General features: G+C 44.1%; 1 protein-coding gene and 1 long non-coding RNA gene across 3 annotated transcripts in view; both read left to right on the plus strand.

Annotated features, from left to right (window-relative positions):
- The window catches only part of ROR1 (receptor tyrosine kinase like orphan receptor 1), a 137,821-nt gene extending 127,196 nt beyond the window's left edge, over nucleotides 1-10,625 (plus strand). For both annotated transcript variants that reach the window (XM_021405389.1, XM_021405390.1), the window contains exons 6-9: nucleotides 173-490; nucleotides 1,257-1,502; nucleotides 4,054-4,265; nucleotides 7,622-10,625. In XM_021405389.1, the coding sequence (XP_021261064.1) occupies nucleotides 173-490; nucleotides 1,257-1,502; nucleotides 4,054-4,265; nucleotides 7,622-9,046 (2,201 nt within the window). In that variant the 3' untranslated portion in view covers nucleotides 9,047-10,625. The remainder of the gene's footprint in view (nucleotides 1-172; nucleotides 491-1,256; nucleotides 1,503-4,053; nucleotides 4,266-7,621) is intronic.
- The window catches only part of LOC110402849, a 49,222-nt gene continuing 46,760 nt past the window's right edge, over nucleotides 13,795-16,256 (plus strand). The window contains exon 1 of the long non-coding RNA XR_002441338.1: nucleotides 13,795-15,796. This is a non-coding gene — a long non-coding RNA (uncharacterized LOC110402849). The remainder of the gene's footprint in view (nucleotides 15,797-16,256) is intronic.

The raw sequence follows: 16,256 nt of genomic DNA on the forward strand, positions 1-16,256 counted from the left end.
TCGTTAATAACTTTTAATGCAATTAGTGCTGTGTATTTCTGGAAGGTCTGTTCGTCACCTGGATCTCTGAAAGTAATAGTCGCAATGGGAAGGGAGGGCTGTGCTGGGAGGGCAAGAGCACGGGAGTGAAATTCCCACCGGGTTAGGTAAAATCCTCTTGTATATTTTGCAGCTGCCTTCACCATGATTGGCACTTCCAGCCATTTGTCGGATAAATGCTCCCAGTTTGCAATTCCTTCACTCTGCCACTACGCCTTCCCCTACTGCGATGAGACTTCACCAGCTCCCAAACCACGAGACCTGTGCCGCGACGAATGTGAAATTCTGGAAAATGTCCTGTGTCAGACAGAGTATATTTTTGCTAGATCCAATCCCATGATTCTGATGAGATTAAAGCTGCCCAACTGTGAGGATCTTCCCCAGCCAGATAGCCCTGAAGCCGTCAATTGTATCCGGATTGGGATTCCCATGGCAGATCCCATAAATAAAAGTAAGTGAAAAGTGGTTGTGTGTCCATGCAGAAAATGTAATGGTGAAGAGGGTGAAGCTGCTTGTGCCTCAGTGCTGGAGCTAGCGCTGAGTTGTGAAAGTGCAAAGGCACTGTGCTTTGCCACTCTCCCTTATGGCACTTCCGCGCTCGCCAGTCTGGAGTGGGCTAATTCAGAAATATTTTTTCAGTTCTTTCTTTAGCTGCCTCTGCGCTTACATTAATATCCGTTAATTTGCTTCTTATCTTTTGCACTTAAGAGGTAGCGGGAAACAATGGCAGTGTAAGCATTTGAATACTGGGGAATGTTGGCAGCTTCAGCCTCCCTGTGCAGCTCCAGGGTGCTTACCTACAGCTCTAGGGTCCAGTCCAGGGCTGTCCCTACCTAATTCAGCCAATTCTGGGCACCCACTGAGCTCAGTCTTTGGTCAGGCTGGGCTGCAGCCTGCTCCCAACCTTTATACATCTGAATAGGGAAGTACAACACGTGGCTCCCACAAGCTCTCCACCTTCAGATGAAAATAATGGCTGCAATTCAGGTTCCTACTGTAGTTTTTACTTCTTTTGTGTATCTTATATTAAAAACGCTTGGCATAAGCTGTTTTCATTACAGAAGCATAAGCTTTAAATCCTCCCAGGAATGTGAATGCAAAGCAGGCCCCGCACTGCAGCCCCAGCAAACTGGGAGCTTGTGCTCCTGAGCTGGCTTCACCGGCCTCGGGCCAGAAGAAGCGCTCAGATCCTTGCCTTTCATTGTCTTTTCTTCCAGATCACAAATGCTACAACAGCACAGGGGTGGACTACCGGGGCACGGTGAGCGTGACCAGGTCAGGGCGGCAGTGCCAGCCGTGGAACTCGCAGTACCCGCACACGCACACCTTCACCGCCATCAGGTACCCGGAGCTCAACGGGGGGCACTCCTACTGCCGCAACCCCGGCAACCAGAAGGACGCCCCGTGGTGCTTCACCTTGGATGAGAACTTCAAGTCCGAGCTCTGCGACGTCCCGGCGTGTGGTAATTAATGAGTTTCTTACCATAGACACTTAGTGTATATTATCACGGAATCACAGGGTATCCCGAGTTGGAGGGGACCCACAGAAGTGCTCTGGAAACTCACAGTGGAAAGTTTCACACACAATTTTACGTTGCTTCCAAGTTGTGACAGTGACAATACCTTTTCCCTTGGAAAGGACATACCTTTTGATGTTACTGTTCAATAGCCAGAACCAAATTAAATTATTTCTGGTTATGGTTATGAACATTCCTGCAGCGAGACATGTGCTGAGCCTGCTCCAAAGTCTTTTTCAATTAATGGAAAGATGGGAATCGATGCCAAAATGGGATCTAAATTATGTTCTTAGTGAAAGAATAGATTGGAGACAGGCAGACAGTTTGGGATCATCGTGCACATCACAAACCCTCTCTAAAATTCATAGACGCTTTTCAGTCTTTTATCTCTTTTCATACTGTTTTAGTTCTACTATTTTTCTTGTTCAGGAGGCACAGTGATGGAGGCACAGGAGTAGTTTAAGCTGTATAACCTGTGCCAGAAACCTTTTCCAGCCCTTCCTTACAGAAACCTGGACCAGGCAGCAGTCAGGATGCCCCACAGGTCTGGTCAGCCCTGGGCTGTCTGCTCCATGAGCTGCGTGGCTGCGGGTGCAGGTGCCTGGGTTGGTCCAGGCAGGGGAAGCTGGCACAGCCCTGAGCTTTCCGTAGAGCATCTGGATAATTGGATAATTAGGAGTCGTTGGAGGGGAGCTGCTTGTAAGGCCCCTTCTAGATGAGCTCTGAGATCCCAGGACTGTTTTGGTCTTTTGATGTATACTAGCTGAAAGCAGGACGCTTTTGGCCGTCTTGCAAGAGTCTCTGGTTTGAACGTTTTACTAGATAATAAATGAGATAGGCTGGCTGGCTCAAAGAACTCCTAACAAGGGTTTTAATTACCTCTCACCATTGCCTTAAATGGTACTTGCTGTACAGCTGGGTTGTATGGCATTATTATTTTAAGTACAGACAAATAGAGCTACATCAGGTGAGTAGTCATTTAATTGTTGAATGCTAATCTGCATATTAAAACCCAAATACCAAGTGGGACTTGAATTCTGCTGCTTCTGCACGAGCTGAAAGAGCCATTTCAGGCAAACTTTAATAAGTATTGTGTGTTCTGTCTCACCAGGACATGCCTAAACGGGAAATTGATTTAATTGGGGTGGCTCTCAAGAAACCTATTAACCTAATGAGGCTTCGTGGCAGGGGCTGCTACTTAATAAGAATAATAATCTCCTTTGACTGAAGTAGCTCAGGTGATGAACTAGTGCCCAGGTCTCCATCTGCCTCATGCTGCTGCTTTCTTTTCCTTTCTTCAATTGTATCTTTCAGTTGTCTCACAAGCTGCAATAGATAACATTTCATAAAAGTTTGTCAACTTGAATATGGGAGATGTGAAACATGGAGCAATTCAAGCATGAGGCTTAGCAAAGATAAATATAGTAAGGGGGGGAAAGGCATTGACTGTGTGTCCGTGCTAGAGGACAGCAACTCAGAAAAGACACCCACCGCCGACAGCGCAGTAGAGAAAGGCAGAAGGGACAGCTTGGTTGTAGCACCCCTGGGTGCAGGAGAACCCTAGCTGCTTGTAGCACAGGGACCTCCCCAGGAGGTGGCGTGGGGGGAGGGTCCCGGCCCTGTGCCCTGGTCTGTAGGGGGAGAGCACTCACCGCCCTTCAGCTGGACACAAGGGCAATGCCAGAGCAAAGCAGGCTCAGAGCGGTGTCCTTGTCAACACAGCCGGGTGCTGAGTGAATGCAGGGATGTTATCTCCTTTCCAGAGCCCCTTCCCTCCCCTCCTGCTGCGCCTTCCCTCCAAGCAGCACACCCTGAGAGCCCAGGGTCAGCCGGAGAGAGGCGAGCGTCAGGTGTCCTTGTTGGGCACTGGTGGAAGAGGTCTCGTGCTTTGGAAATGAATCACTTCCTCCCTGGCTGTGAAGAGGGCTGTGTGCAGAAGGAGCAAATTCTGCAGCTAGTGTTGGCAGTGTGGTAAACAAACCGGCTTCCCAACCTCTTCCAGACCTTCTTTATTACTGGCTTTACCTATGCCCTAGCTTTCCTTCCGGTTACCACTGCTGCATTCTAGGAAATGCTGAGAACAGGAGGCTTGAAATAAATGGGGAGATGAAACTGTCCTTTTTAACAGCTGCCCACAAACCTACTGAAGTCTTTCTTCCATAAGCTGTTTTAGAAATCAACCTTTCTGTGGAGCCATACCAGACCATGGCTTCATTTCACCCCCAAGCAATAGCTGCATGGCAGCATTCAGCAGTTTTGTGACCCTGAGGAGGTTTGAACCAACATGCTGCAGTGAAATGGTTCCTGGCTTGTTGGTGTTCCTTCAGTTCTGTACTTCTGGGGAAACGTTACTCAACAAAATGAATTGCTCTGTTATTATTAAAGAAGGTGGATTGCAATAGTTTATTCTTCTTATTACTTCTAATTGACCTAGAGACATGTTCAGCTGCGTGGAGACTTCATTCATGGTTTGTTTGTTTGTTTTTCCCCGAACTAGATTATAAGGATGCCAAAGAAAAGAATAAGATGGAAATCCTGTATATCCTGGTGCCAAGTGTTACCATTCCCCTGGCCATAGCATTGCTCTTCTTCTTCATCTGCATCTGTCGCAACAACCAGAAGTCATCCTCCCCTCCAGTTCAGAGACAGCCAAAACACGTCAGAGGACAGAATGTGGAGATGTCAATGCTCAACGCCTATAAACCAAAGGTGAGCCCGCAGCTCGTTCCTGCCTCGAAGCTTTGCTGCCTGCAAGGGCAGGGAGTGAAATGCTTTGATCAATTCAGCGCTGAAAAGTTAAGCTGATTTCCAACTTGTGGTTTCTGCTGGTGCCTTACTTCGGGCGAGCACTTTTCTTGTTAGCAGCAGCATAGCGAGTGTGGACCTGCAGAGGTAATTCCTGTATGTCCATGTATCTGCAGAAATAGAAGCTGGAGCTTTTTGTAGTACAGGAGCAGCCCATTCCTGAAGTACCTCTAGATTACTTATTTGGAGGCCTTTCTGAAGTCAGAAAGTAGTGCAGATAAATATGTGATTCAGCATTTTCTCAAGAGAGTTTTTTGCTGGGTCTGCTGTAGACACACCTTCACTCAGCTGAAATCACTTTGGAAAGATTTGCTCCTTGTTTTTTCAGCCTTACTCATTCTCTCAGTTAAAAGAGAAATTACTGAAACAGAGCCCAAGGATCTGCCTCCAGCTCTGGCCAGCACAGCTGGTGCAGAGCTGCTCTTGTTACCAGTGTTGTTTTGCTTCCCTGTAGTCCCAAGTTCATGAAGCGCTTGCTTTTAAAATCATTTAAGATTTAAGCATGATTAACCTTGAGCTCCTTGTTTATCAGCAGGGCAGCCAGTGTGCAAACCTGCATGGGTCACCCACTCGTGGCTGTAAATGCCTTCTGCCACCTACAGGCTGAACAATGCCCTGGAAAGATTATTTCATTGTCTTCTTTTTCACATCGTGCCAGTTTTCTTCAGTAGCTTGAGGGAGGTTGTTCTTTCAAAGCATTTCACAGGGAAAACCAACCTCTACAAGTAATTAGAAACTGTGCAGAGTGTGATGTCTCAAACACTCAGACATGCCTTGGCACAAGCTTTTTTTTTTGCAGTAAGATGACACAGCAAAATTAACCCAAATTCTGATTTTATTGGTGTGAACACTTAAGTGTCGCTTCTTCAGATTTTGCTGCTTTTTTCAAACATTGCTGTTGTAGGTATTCTTTCCAGAGTGCAGAGATCACTGCAAGGTCTGTATAAGTTCATGGTGTTGCATGGCATAATGCTCACACGAGGCTCCTTGTTTTACATAGTGACAGGCCCTGGGGCTGCAGAGTGCTGCTTGGGGATCTCTTTGGGGTGGACAGGCAGAGTTTGGTCTGCACATGAGCCCAGTGAATTTGTCTTTCTTCTTCCTTTATAGTTCTTAATTTCAACTTCCATGTGCAGCTTAGAGCAGCTGAAAATGCTTAATACACTCTTAATAACAAAATACCTGCTTAATAATGAAATGTGGGTAATAGTAAAAAAGCGTTTTACTTGGTAGGTGTCACAACTACATCTTGCATCCAACCTCTGTGGAGTATTTTGATAAATGTGCTTCTTGGTCTCCACTCAAAGATATTTTGCTAAAATCCTGCCTAACCTGAAGATCATGGGAATGCCGGCTTCATTTTAACAAGGTCCCATTTTCCCCCTGTGCTGCTGACGCACCGATGCCTCGTGCGTGCTACGTAGGAGAGTAACTGATCCAGAAGTGTTTTGCAAATATAGAGCACACTTGTCTTCTTGTTATGTTTCAAGTCATATGCTGCAAAAAAGCTTTCCATTTTATTTATGCTCATTCCATATTTTCCTACCGAGAAACTGAGCTCTGCCTGTTTCAAATGTTTTGATTGCCTTTCAAACAAGATTTTAAAAGAAAGGAAGTGGAATCCTATTTTTAAATACCGTATCCAGTATTAATGTCAACTTGGGGTAAAACCACTCGTAGGCTTTAAGCTCCAAGTGAGGTGGATGTGTGTTTGCTCGGACAAATAAAAATGTTAGCATTTCAGCCCGCTTCAGTTTTAAAGGATTTTAATTGCCTTCAAAAAATATAATAAACTGAGCTCGTCCTGTCATTCACCTAATGGAAGGGACCGATGCAGAGATAGGGGCGGTGGGCTTCGCTCCCACCGCTCTGCCTTTGTACTCAGTTTACTTTGGCGTGCTGCCTCATATGTATTTTACACTTCTTTACATTTTGTACACCGCTGTATGACAAATACTTGTCAAACAAAAACTAAGCAGATTTATAACCGCTTAACTTGAAATGAGCCCTTCCTGCCAAAACTTTATGACTTCATTTTCTTTCATAGTTTTCCACTATGTTGGTTCAAACAGACAAACCCTGCCCGAGGTCAGACAGAGGTCATTTCACTTTCATTACTAAAATATAATTTACAATATGCCAGACCTAAACAAGTTTTAGCCTAAAGGATTTGTATAATATAAACCATCTGTTCCTCAACAATATAGCTAATTTCCTGCCATCACCGTACAGTCTACTGGCTGCCTGCTTAAATGGCTCAACGATGATGATTATTATTATTTATGCAGTATTTGTCTAAAAACTGAAAGTGGTCAGTACAATTAGAATTCGTTTCTTCTGAAATGCCACTTCTAAATGATTTTTTAAAACATCAGTTATTCTCCTGTGTTGCTACTGTAAAGCTGCAGCTATAATGTGTCAGGAATGCAAATGCTAATGTCTATGCTCTTTTGCGAAATGCGGATCCCAAACTCATTAGCCTTAAATTACTACCTATAGCAATATGGAGGGCTCAAAACAACTGGGTTTGTGCGTAGGTTAACAGCATGTGTGGAAGTTGGTACCTGAATATAATACCACTTCTTTACGGCCTAAGAGCAAACAGCAACAGAGTTTTAAAAAGCTTGCCTTTCTTCTTTTACCAATATCTCCTGTTTCCGGCTGCCTGTCCCACATGCTTTAGGATTGATCGTTCAATCGAGTGTGAACAGAAATGGTCTCTACTGTACGTGGAAGGGTTAATAGCAAAGTCAAGGAAGAATTGGCTACAAGAACATAACTTCAAAAAAAAAAAAGTTTTCTGCTAAAACCGTAGGTGCTGGCCCACAAAGCACTTCAGCATGCACTTAGCTTGAAGTATGTGAATTGCCTCAATTCCTGAGATCAGTCAGATTCAGTTGTATGTATATAAATGCCCAAGCCCAAGTATATAAATGCCTTTGCTGAAATGCTGATGGTTCCTGCGCATATTTATATTTCATACTTACTACTTTTATCTGATCTTGTGCAGAGGGTAAAAAGTAATTCTAAATATAGGTTTGGAACAGGGTACAGAGTAAGATAAAGCAGCTTCCAGCCCTGAGCTGTGCTGAAGCTGGGGTGCTGGCATCCCTCAGGATGGATCTGAACAGGGGCTGCTGCTGTGCAAGCGCCTGTGTATCACAGGGCTGTGCAGCTCCAGGAAGGAGCTCCAGTGTTGGTTTGCATGGCTTTCAGAGTTCCTGTGTGAAAAGATCTTCTTGCTGTCATTTCTTTCCCAGAGCAAGGCTAAGGAGTTGCCTCTCTCGGCTGTTCGTTTCATGGAAGAACTGGGTGAATGTGCTTTTGGCAAGATCTACAAGGGACACCTCTACCTTCCAGGCATGGACCACGCTCAGCTCATTGCTATCAAGACGCTAAAAGACTTTAACAACCCCCAGCAGTGGGCAGAGTTCCAGCAAGAAGCATCTCTTATGGCCGAGCTTCACCACCCTAACATCGTTTGCCTCTTAGGTGTGGTGACCCAGGAGCAACCTGTCTGCATGCTCTTTGAGTACATGAACCAAGGAGACCTCCACGAGTTCCTCATCATGAGATCACCACACTCAGATGTTGGATGTAGCAGCGATGAGGATGGAACTGTAAAATCCAGCCTGGACCACGGGGATTTCCTGCACATTGCAGTCCAGATTGCTGCAGGGATGGAATACTTATCAAGCCATTTCTTTGTCCATAAAGATCTTGCGACTCGTAACATTTTAATTGGAGAACAGCTTCATGTGAAAATTTCAGACCTTGGACTCTCAAGAGAAATCTACTCAGCAGATTATTACAGAGTTCAAAACAAATCTCTTTTGCCGATTCGCTGGATGCCACCGGAGGCGATTATGTACGGCAAGTTCTCTTCTGATTCAGATATTTGGTCATTCGGAGTTGTTTTGTGGGAGATATTCAGCTTTGGACTTCAACCGTATTACGGATTTAGTAATCAAGAAGTCATAGAGATGATCAGGAAACGACAGCTGCTGCCGTGCTCTGAAGACTGTCCTCCTCGAATGTACAGCCTGATGACGGAGTGCTGGCACGACCTGCCCTCGCGGAGGCCGCGATTTAAAGAAATCCACGCCAGGCTGCGCTCCTGGGAGGGCCTTTCAAGCCACACCAGTTCTACCACCCCCTCAGGCGGGAATGCCACCACTCAGACAACTTCCCTCAGCGCAAGCCCCGTTAGTAACCTAAGCAATCCCAGGTACCCTAACTACATGTTTCCAGCACAAGGTATACCGCAAGGCCAAATCGCCGGGTTCATAGGGCCGCCGATACCTCAAAACCAGCGATATATCCCGATCAACGGGTACCCGATCCCAGCAGGATACGCCGCTTTCCCTGCTGCCCACTACCAGCCGCAGGGCCCGCCCCGGGTCATCCAGCACTGTCCTCCTCCAAAGAGCCGTTCTCCCAGCAGCGCCAGCGGGTCCACTAGCACGGGTCACGTCACAAGTTTGCCATCTTCAGGATCCAACCAGGAGGCAAACATTCCTTTGCTATCCCATATGTCAATTCCTAGTCATCCGGGCGGAATCGGTATAACCGTTTTTGGAAACAAAACTCAAAAACCGTACAAAATGGACTCGAAGCAGTCTTCCCTATTAGGAGACTCGAGCATCCATGGACCTAACGAATCTATGATTTCAGCTGAATTGTAAATAAGTGAGGCCTTTGTAAATATAACTATTTACGATACGAACTAGAAAGTAGTTGAAAAGATTTATATTCAAATATTTTATTAAAGATTCTTCTGGTTGTTTAACAGACATCGCAGCAAGTATCTTCTGTGAAGTTTAACTGCTTAACAGGATGGGCAGAGCAACCAGACAAAGATCCTTGTGGTATGAATACTCAGCTTTGTGAATGGACGCATTGTTTCTCTAAGTGCCACCAACAGCTCAAAGAGGGGAAGGGGGAATTTTTGAAAACGAGAACATTTTATCATACTCTTTTTCACAGCTTTTTAAGCCTCTGATGTGGTTTAAATCACAGAAACTTTTTAATACTGAAAACATATTTTAGTATTTGTCTCTTTTTTTAGGAGATGCAAATATTCGGCGATCTACTGGGTGTGCAATTTCAGTTCCAATAGCTAGTTAAAATATTTGTAAATGTTGCAGTTGAGGATTATGATTCAAGCATGTGACCTGAGAGCTGGATAAATTACTTCAGGTAGGGTTTTGGTCCTTCGTTACGTTGGGAATCTGAGCCCAGCTTCAGGCCAAAAAAGACATTTTATATGACGGCACAATATCTTGAGTTATCAGCTTGCGAAAATCATCTGCTACTGGCTGCTGAAGATGGCTGGAGTTGTAAGAAATTGCCTTAAAGGAAATGAAATTAAAGTATTTTAATTTCAGAACCTGAATCAACTTCTTCAAAGATAACATTTCATAATTTTTATAGGTAGACAAAGTGGAAATTGTATATCCTTTTGTTGCTATGCAACTGTTTAATGGAAAGGCTCCAAACCACAATTTTATATATGACAATTTTTCCCAGCAATATTTATTGTTTCAGATCAATCTGTAATTTCAATGAGTATGACTCCAGTAACCCCGAAAGAAGGGAAACTCGCATTCCATCAGGCAGCAGATCCGTTGATAGCAATTTACTCTGTCAATTATAATAATGTGAATTAATGTTAATTTTCATCCTAGAAACATGACATGCATAATTACTAAAATGTATTCAGGTATAAGCAATCTACAATATTCATTTGAAACCACTTTGATGAGTTACAGAAGTGCTGTGTACCTTAACGATTTTTCGCAGACTCTCTTTTGTACTGAATAGTATTTTTTATTGTACACAATGGAAACAATCTTTGCTCAATTGACAATGTTGTATAATATGACTTTATTTTTATCATTTTGCACAAAAGTGTGATGATGTTTTGTACAGCAGAAGTGAAAATACATCTCTGCATTTTATATCTTGGTCTGTTGCTTTTTATTTTTACCCTGATGTAGATGTCCTTGAAATATATTATGGTGATATTCAGCCACTACCTTATACAAATATTTTTCTTTGTTTTCACTGCATGCGTTTAATCACTGTATTACTTGACGATTGATTTATTAATTGCGGGCATTTCAATTAGGCAAGCATGAAAATGTAATAACAAAGGCTATTTTATAATTAAGATATGTGCATTTTTGTATTTCACGTGCCAGAGATGATATTAAACACTGATTATTTTATGCTGCTGTTCATTAAAACATTGTATTAATGTAATCATATCAGTATATCCTCAATTTTGGTAAAAGATGTATGAGAAGGTTTGTATTTACAGGGCTAAGATGTGCTCGGGCAGGAGTCTGCCGAAAAGCTCTGCTGAGCCAGGCACAAGAGTTCTGCAAATCATATTTGCAGTCATTACTTAAGCTTAGATGAATGCTTGATCACGCAGAGCAGACAAGAAGAGGGATAGCATAGGTGCACTGTGAGAAGGATGCTGCCAGTGTTGGTGCAGTGTAGCTCGTTACCAAGCACCATTACAGCTCCTTGCCTAAGCTCCGTGCCCTGCTGTGGTATGAGCTTGCCTGGTGCATTGCATTGCAGCTGGATCCGGAGCTGTCAGGCTTCCTCTGTTGCACAGGCATGAAGCTGAACTTGCAGGTTAAGATCAGTAATTATACAGCAAGGACTTTCGTGACTTCTGAGTACTTCATGAATCTGAGATGTCAGCTTCCATGTGGTTCAAATTTAGATCTGTATCAGTAATGAAAATATGTTACGTGTTAGGTAAAATTTAATTTTGACTGAAGATTCAGACAATAATTACATCGTATTAACTTCTGTATCTGTGTCAGGTTACCAGGCTCCCAAATGCTACGAACTTACTTTTGAACAGAGGTGTTTTACAGGAACTGATGAGGTGTTTTTTTCCCAGACCTATTAGCTCTTAAGTGAGCGGTGGCCGGGGAATTCCTCCTTCTCACTCATATCCACAGCTTTGTAGCACTCACTCGGTGTCTTGTTCAGTAGGCATTAACTGTACTGTCATTCTTGAACCATTTTTTCAATGTTCCTACTGCATATTCTTTTGAGTGGTTGTATCAGTGCAAACAGTTATTTTGCATCCTAAGCATGAAGCATGCTGGGAAAGAAAAAGTCATTTCTTTCACATGTGTTTTATTATGAGATTTCTTAGCCTCTCCCATTAGGGATTGAAGTTTCCAACTTGAAAGTTAGTCTGCCACTTCATAAGTATCACGTTTGAGAAGAAGAAGAAACTATATGCAGCCAAACAGGTTTGTGGTCCTCAGGTTATGCAGTTATTGCAAAAGTTTTGGTAAAGTTCATGCAGGAAAAAAAGTCGATGGAGAAGAAAAAATCTTTGCACCATGGATGACGCACAGTGCGTGGAGAAACACTGCTGGAAAGGATCTTGATGTATCATGATCAATGATACCAAGGTATTTGCTGTCACTGAATAAATGTATGAAGAAGATGAAAGTATCTCCAGGAGACCCTCTTTGAACCTTCACAGGCTGGAAGAGACAGCAGCGGAACCAGCTCACAGGCACTGGGGCAGCTGGCCTCTGCCAGATGGAACAGCAAGGCTTATCTGACCCACTGGGACGAATTTGTACACGCTGGACATGATGCCAGTGTGAAGACAAGAATGAGGCACACTGAAGTCAAACCACGCTCGCATCAGTGCTGTGCATGCTTAGCTCCCTCAGGACTGCCGTCTTATCTACGTGGGCACAGCTTTGAATTTGCATGCTTAACTTTAATCACCTGAGTAGGAAAGCAGTCACCTAATGCTTAGTGGAGCAGCGATGGGAATAGTCCCTCACACACCTTGTGGTTTTGTGTTCAAACAGAAAAGCTCGCTCACAGTGCAGTTTAGCTTTCTTCCCCTTTGTTTCAAAGCCAGCTGTATTCTTAAGGTTAAAATATTTTTAGACTCACAGTGAGGAGCTGGAAGCCAGCACTGCACAATACACCTGAAAACTCTTATGAAGACCTCTTCCTGCCCTTCTCTCTCTCAGCGGGTGAACTGTGAGGCTGAAATCACAGTCTTGGCTCAGAAATGCTGCTAAGGGAACAAATGCTAGAGCAGAGAGGCAGGAATTCATCACAGAGAGATTAGAGGGGAAAAAAAAATGTCTTCTAAAAACCAATTAGATAATGTGAAGAAGAGATCTTGCCAGAAATTAAAAAGTTACTCCTCAGGTGGGAATGCAGACATACGGATGAAAGCTATTTGAATGGCAAACAAAGGAAGAGGGAATTTTCGGGATTCCTAATGCTAAATGCTAGAATCATCTTACCTTCTTCCTTCAAAGCGATAGGACAGCCAAGACTTGGAAATGTAACAATGGATTGAGAAGCTCTAGAGGTTTGGAAATAAAACTCTGAATAAACACTGATCAGTAAGCCTTCAATATGGAGAATCTCATCCTCTCCGGGTTAGCTTATATTTCATTAAATGAGAATAAATATTTGCTGATTTAAAGACCAAAAATGTGGAGGCTGAAATGAAGATTTGTATCCTTTGTTCCCACAAAGGAGCTATTATAGGGGGTTTCTGCATCATCTGGATTGAAAGCAGAAGGTAAGGAAGAGAAGTACTTGCGTGGAAATTTGAGCTGGGAAACTCAGAAATACCAGTACGTGTTTATCCAGAGCATGAGAAATTGTCAAAAAAGGGATCTATTATTTGCTTTGCATGAATAAGGATATCCAAAAAGGTTTCAGGCTTGGAAATACTCTATTACGTTAGCTTATTGTTCCAATATTGTTCTGTAACCTACATTCACCAGAAGAACTTTAAAATGTCCACCTAACTCAAAACACTCCTGACAGTATGGCAGGCAATACAAAAACTATCTCAAGTACAAACACATGCTGTTCCCTACGGACCATTTCTATGGAACGTGTACCTTCAGTATCTGTTGGCTCCAGTTAGTGTATTTATCAAAAGGGATTTGGCTCGCTGGCAGGATCTCTTTTCAGAATGCCCTTGCACTCTGTGCATAAGGTAGCTGGGACTTTATCATCCACATGCAAACAGAGGATGGAACAACTGTTTGCAAATTATACGCATTAATTAGAAATTAATGAATGTTATAGAGCTGCAGGTGGTGAGCCAGAGCCACCTACGTGTGGTGGTAATGTCACTTGCAGAAAACAAGCTTCTCAGCGTTCCTTATGGAACCATCCATAGGAGTCTTTGCACTGATTTGAGTGGTGTCTGAATTGGTGGTTTTACCTTCTGGAGAGCCTTTGGGGATTTTAATGAACTTGATAAAACCCTGAAGCTTCAAGCTGTACCTTTGGGAAACAGTTCATAAACAGTTTTGATGCGTATGTATAGTTTGTTATAAAGCAGGTTCTCAAGCCAGCCAAAAGAGACATTAACGTATTTATTCAAAAGAGATTAAATTGGCTTTAGTTCCAAGGTGCTACAATAAACCAAAAACAGTCTTCTTTTTAGTTCATTGTTTGTTGCAGCACCATTATTTGCCAGGAAAAAAAACAAACCACCGTCTTCACTGTATGTCACAATATTCTAACCAGTATTTCTTTAGAATATGAATTCATCGTTCTGTGGTCAGGGAATGGAGTGAGCAGACATGCACAGCTGAATTCCACCACCTCTGGTTCCGCTGGAGAACCTCAGTGGAAAATCAGGGACGCTGGGCTTCTGTCTGCGGTAAGCTCATGGAGAACAAAAGCCTTTTGGAGGGGAACTGGCTGTGTTCTAAAGCGACTCCTTGGAGCACCTCCTTTGTGTCCCATCAGATCTGTGCGCTGATACTGGCTTAAATTCCCCTCCTCAGACATCACAATGTCTTCATGGTATGTAAACTCATACCTTTGTCCCAGATATTTCTTTTGCTTGAGACAGAGCCAGCGTGTTTATTCCAGTGAAAGGATAGTAGCCAAATGATTCTCGGCTGTTGCACTCACAGAGCAGTGCTAAACGGAGGAGCTCTGAGGGTGCTGGGACCAATCTTACAGCATGTAGTCACACAAACCACATCCTCGAGTTCTGGGAGAGCATGCTTGCTTTTGGCTGCATCTTCAATGGCTCTGTTTTTTCTTTTTGTGGCCCCAAGTCTGCTCTCTCTGTGGGCCTGAAATCCTCTCTTAAAGATGTGACGTTTGTGGAATCTGAGAAGCAATTTTTATCTTGCTGTGGGCTTTCTTTTATAGGAGGAGAGAATATTGCCCCCAACTCAGTCACTCTCTATCCCATCGTATTTCTTCCTGTTTGATCTCTCAGAGATTAAAGTTCAGTATATTTCAGGACAGTTATATTGCTGAGGTAATATAAAATTATTAAAAACAGAGAGAGAGAGAGAGAGACAATATTGTGACTACACATCAAAAGCTCTTTAAGACAAAGGAGGGAAAACTGACTTGAAACTGGAATTATTAGAAGCATCTGTGGTGTCCCTTTATTCCCATTTAACAGTGCAACACATTTTGGAATGTCTTAACTATTCAAACTGGCAACCTGGTACTGCCCTCGTTTTCTGATTTGTACCCTAACACTTGTGGTTCATCTGCTCCTGCAAAGGGAAGTAACAGCTGTTGATTAATGAGCTTTGACCTCAAGGTACAAAGGAATATTCTCCCATGCTGCAGCCTGTATGAAATTGGGTTATTTTTTTCAGTCTTTGGAGGAATTTAAAACAAAACAGAAATATCTATCAATTCATAAGAAGCGCATTAATTTTTAAACTGCAGCTGGTGCTCGGAGTACAATGTGCAAATAATTGTTTATATGTGTGGGTACATGTATCTATACACACTCAAATGTTTTGGGTACTTATTTCCACGGTTAAAAAAAAATCCAGTAATATTTTGAAACAGTAACTAACAGGAACCAGAATAACATTTATTTCCAGTCATCCCCAGTGTAAACATAGGCGAGTGTATTTGGGCAGATGCAGAGCTGGAATGGCAGAAAGCACAGCCTTTGTGATGCAGTCCCTAATTGCTGGGTAGCCGCAGCAGGAGCAGGGCCATGCTCCCGGTGCTGTGTGGGGTGATCCCACCATGCAGGGAGCCCAGCTGCCAGGGCATGGGGACCATGAGAACAGCCCATCCTTGCAGAAAAGATCCCCTCAGGTGAGATCACCTGTCATATGCATGGAGAGCTTCGTATTTTAGGGGCAGAACAGGCAGAAAGGAGCAAATGCTCATTCTGACTTGCTAACATTGGCCATAGTGTGTAACCCTTCTTGCAGCAAGCCCTGAGCTCTGCAGGAGGCAGGGGGTGGATCTCCTCTGGGGCCAGTACAGCACCTGTTCTGTGGAGCCCAGGTGGTCTGATGCATGCTTAATTTGGCTTAGGAATGAAGATGGGAGTTGCTTGTCTTTCTTCCTACTGGTAACAGCCTGTGTGTGAACACGAGGAGCTGCAGAAGAGTCCCTCTGTGATGGTAACACAGGGGATAAGCTGGGTGAATTTGGGGTAAAGAAGGAGCTGGGGGCCTGAGGGTAGGGGGGGGTGGAGGGGCTAGGGTTGTTGTGTGGGGGTGGTGAGGGCTGAGGGAGAAGGTGGGAGCTGGAAGGCAGTAAGGCAGAGGAGTGCATGGAGGAGGTGAGGGGAGTAGCACCCTGGCATGGCGTGTGGGAAGGGATAGGAGATGGTGGTTGGAATGCTCCCATAAACAGGGATGAGAGCGGAGTTCTGGAGACAGGGGCCCCCACTGTGTCCACTCCTGGGGAAACAGGCGGCCATGACCACCCAATGCCCAGTGGCACAACATGGCGCCCAGGGCAGTTACCTCAGGGAGAACGCCTCAGGGCGGGAAGTTGCCTCAGGGGGGGCAGTTAGGGCAGTTACCTGAGGGCGGGAAGTTGCCTCAGGGGGGGCAGTTAGGGCAGTTACCTGAGGGC

This window comes from Numida meleagris, chromosome 7, assembly GCF_002078875.1.
Source record: "Numida meleagris isolate 19003 breed g44 Domestic line chromosome 7, NumMel1.0, whole genome shotgun sequence".
In the NCBI taxonomy this organism is placed as follows: Eukaryota; Metazoa; Chordata; class Aves; order Galliformes; family Numididae; genus Numida; species Numida meleagris.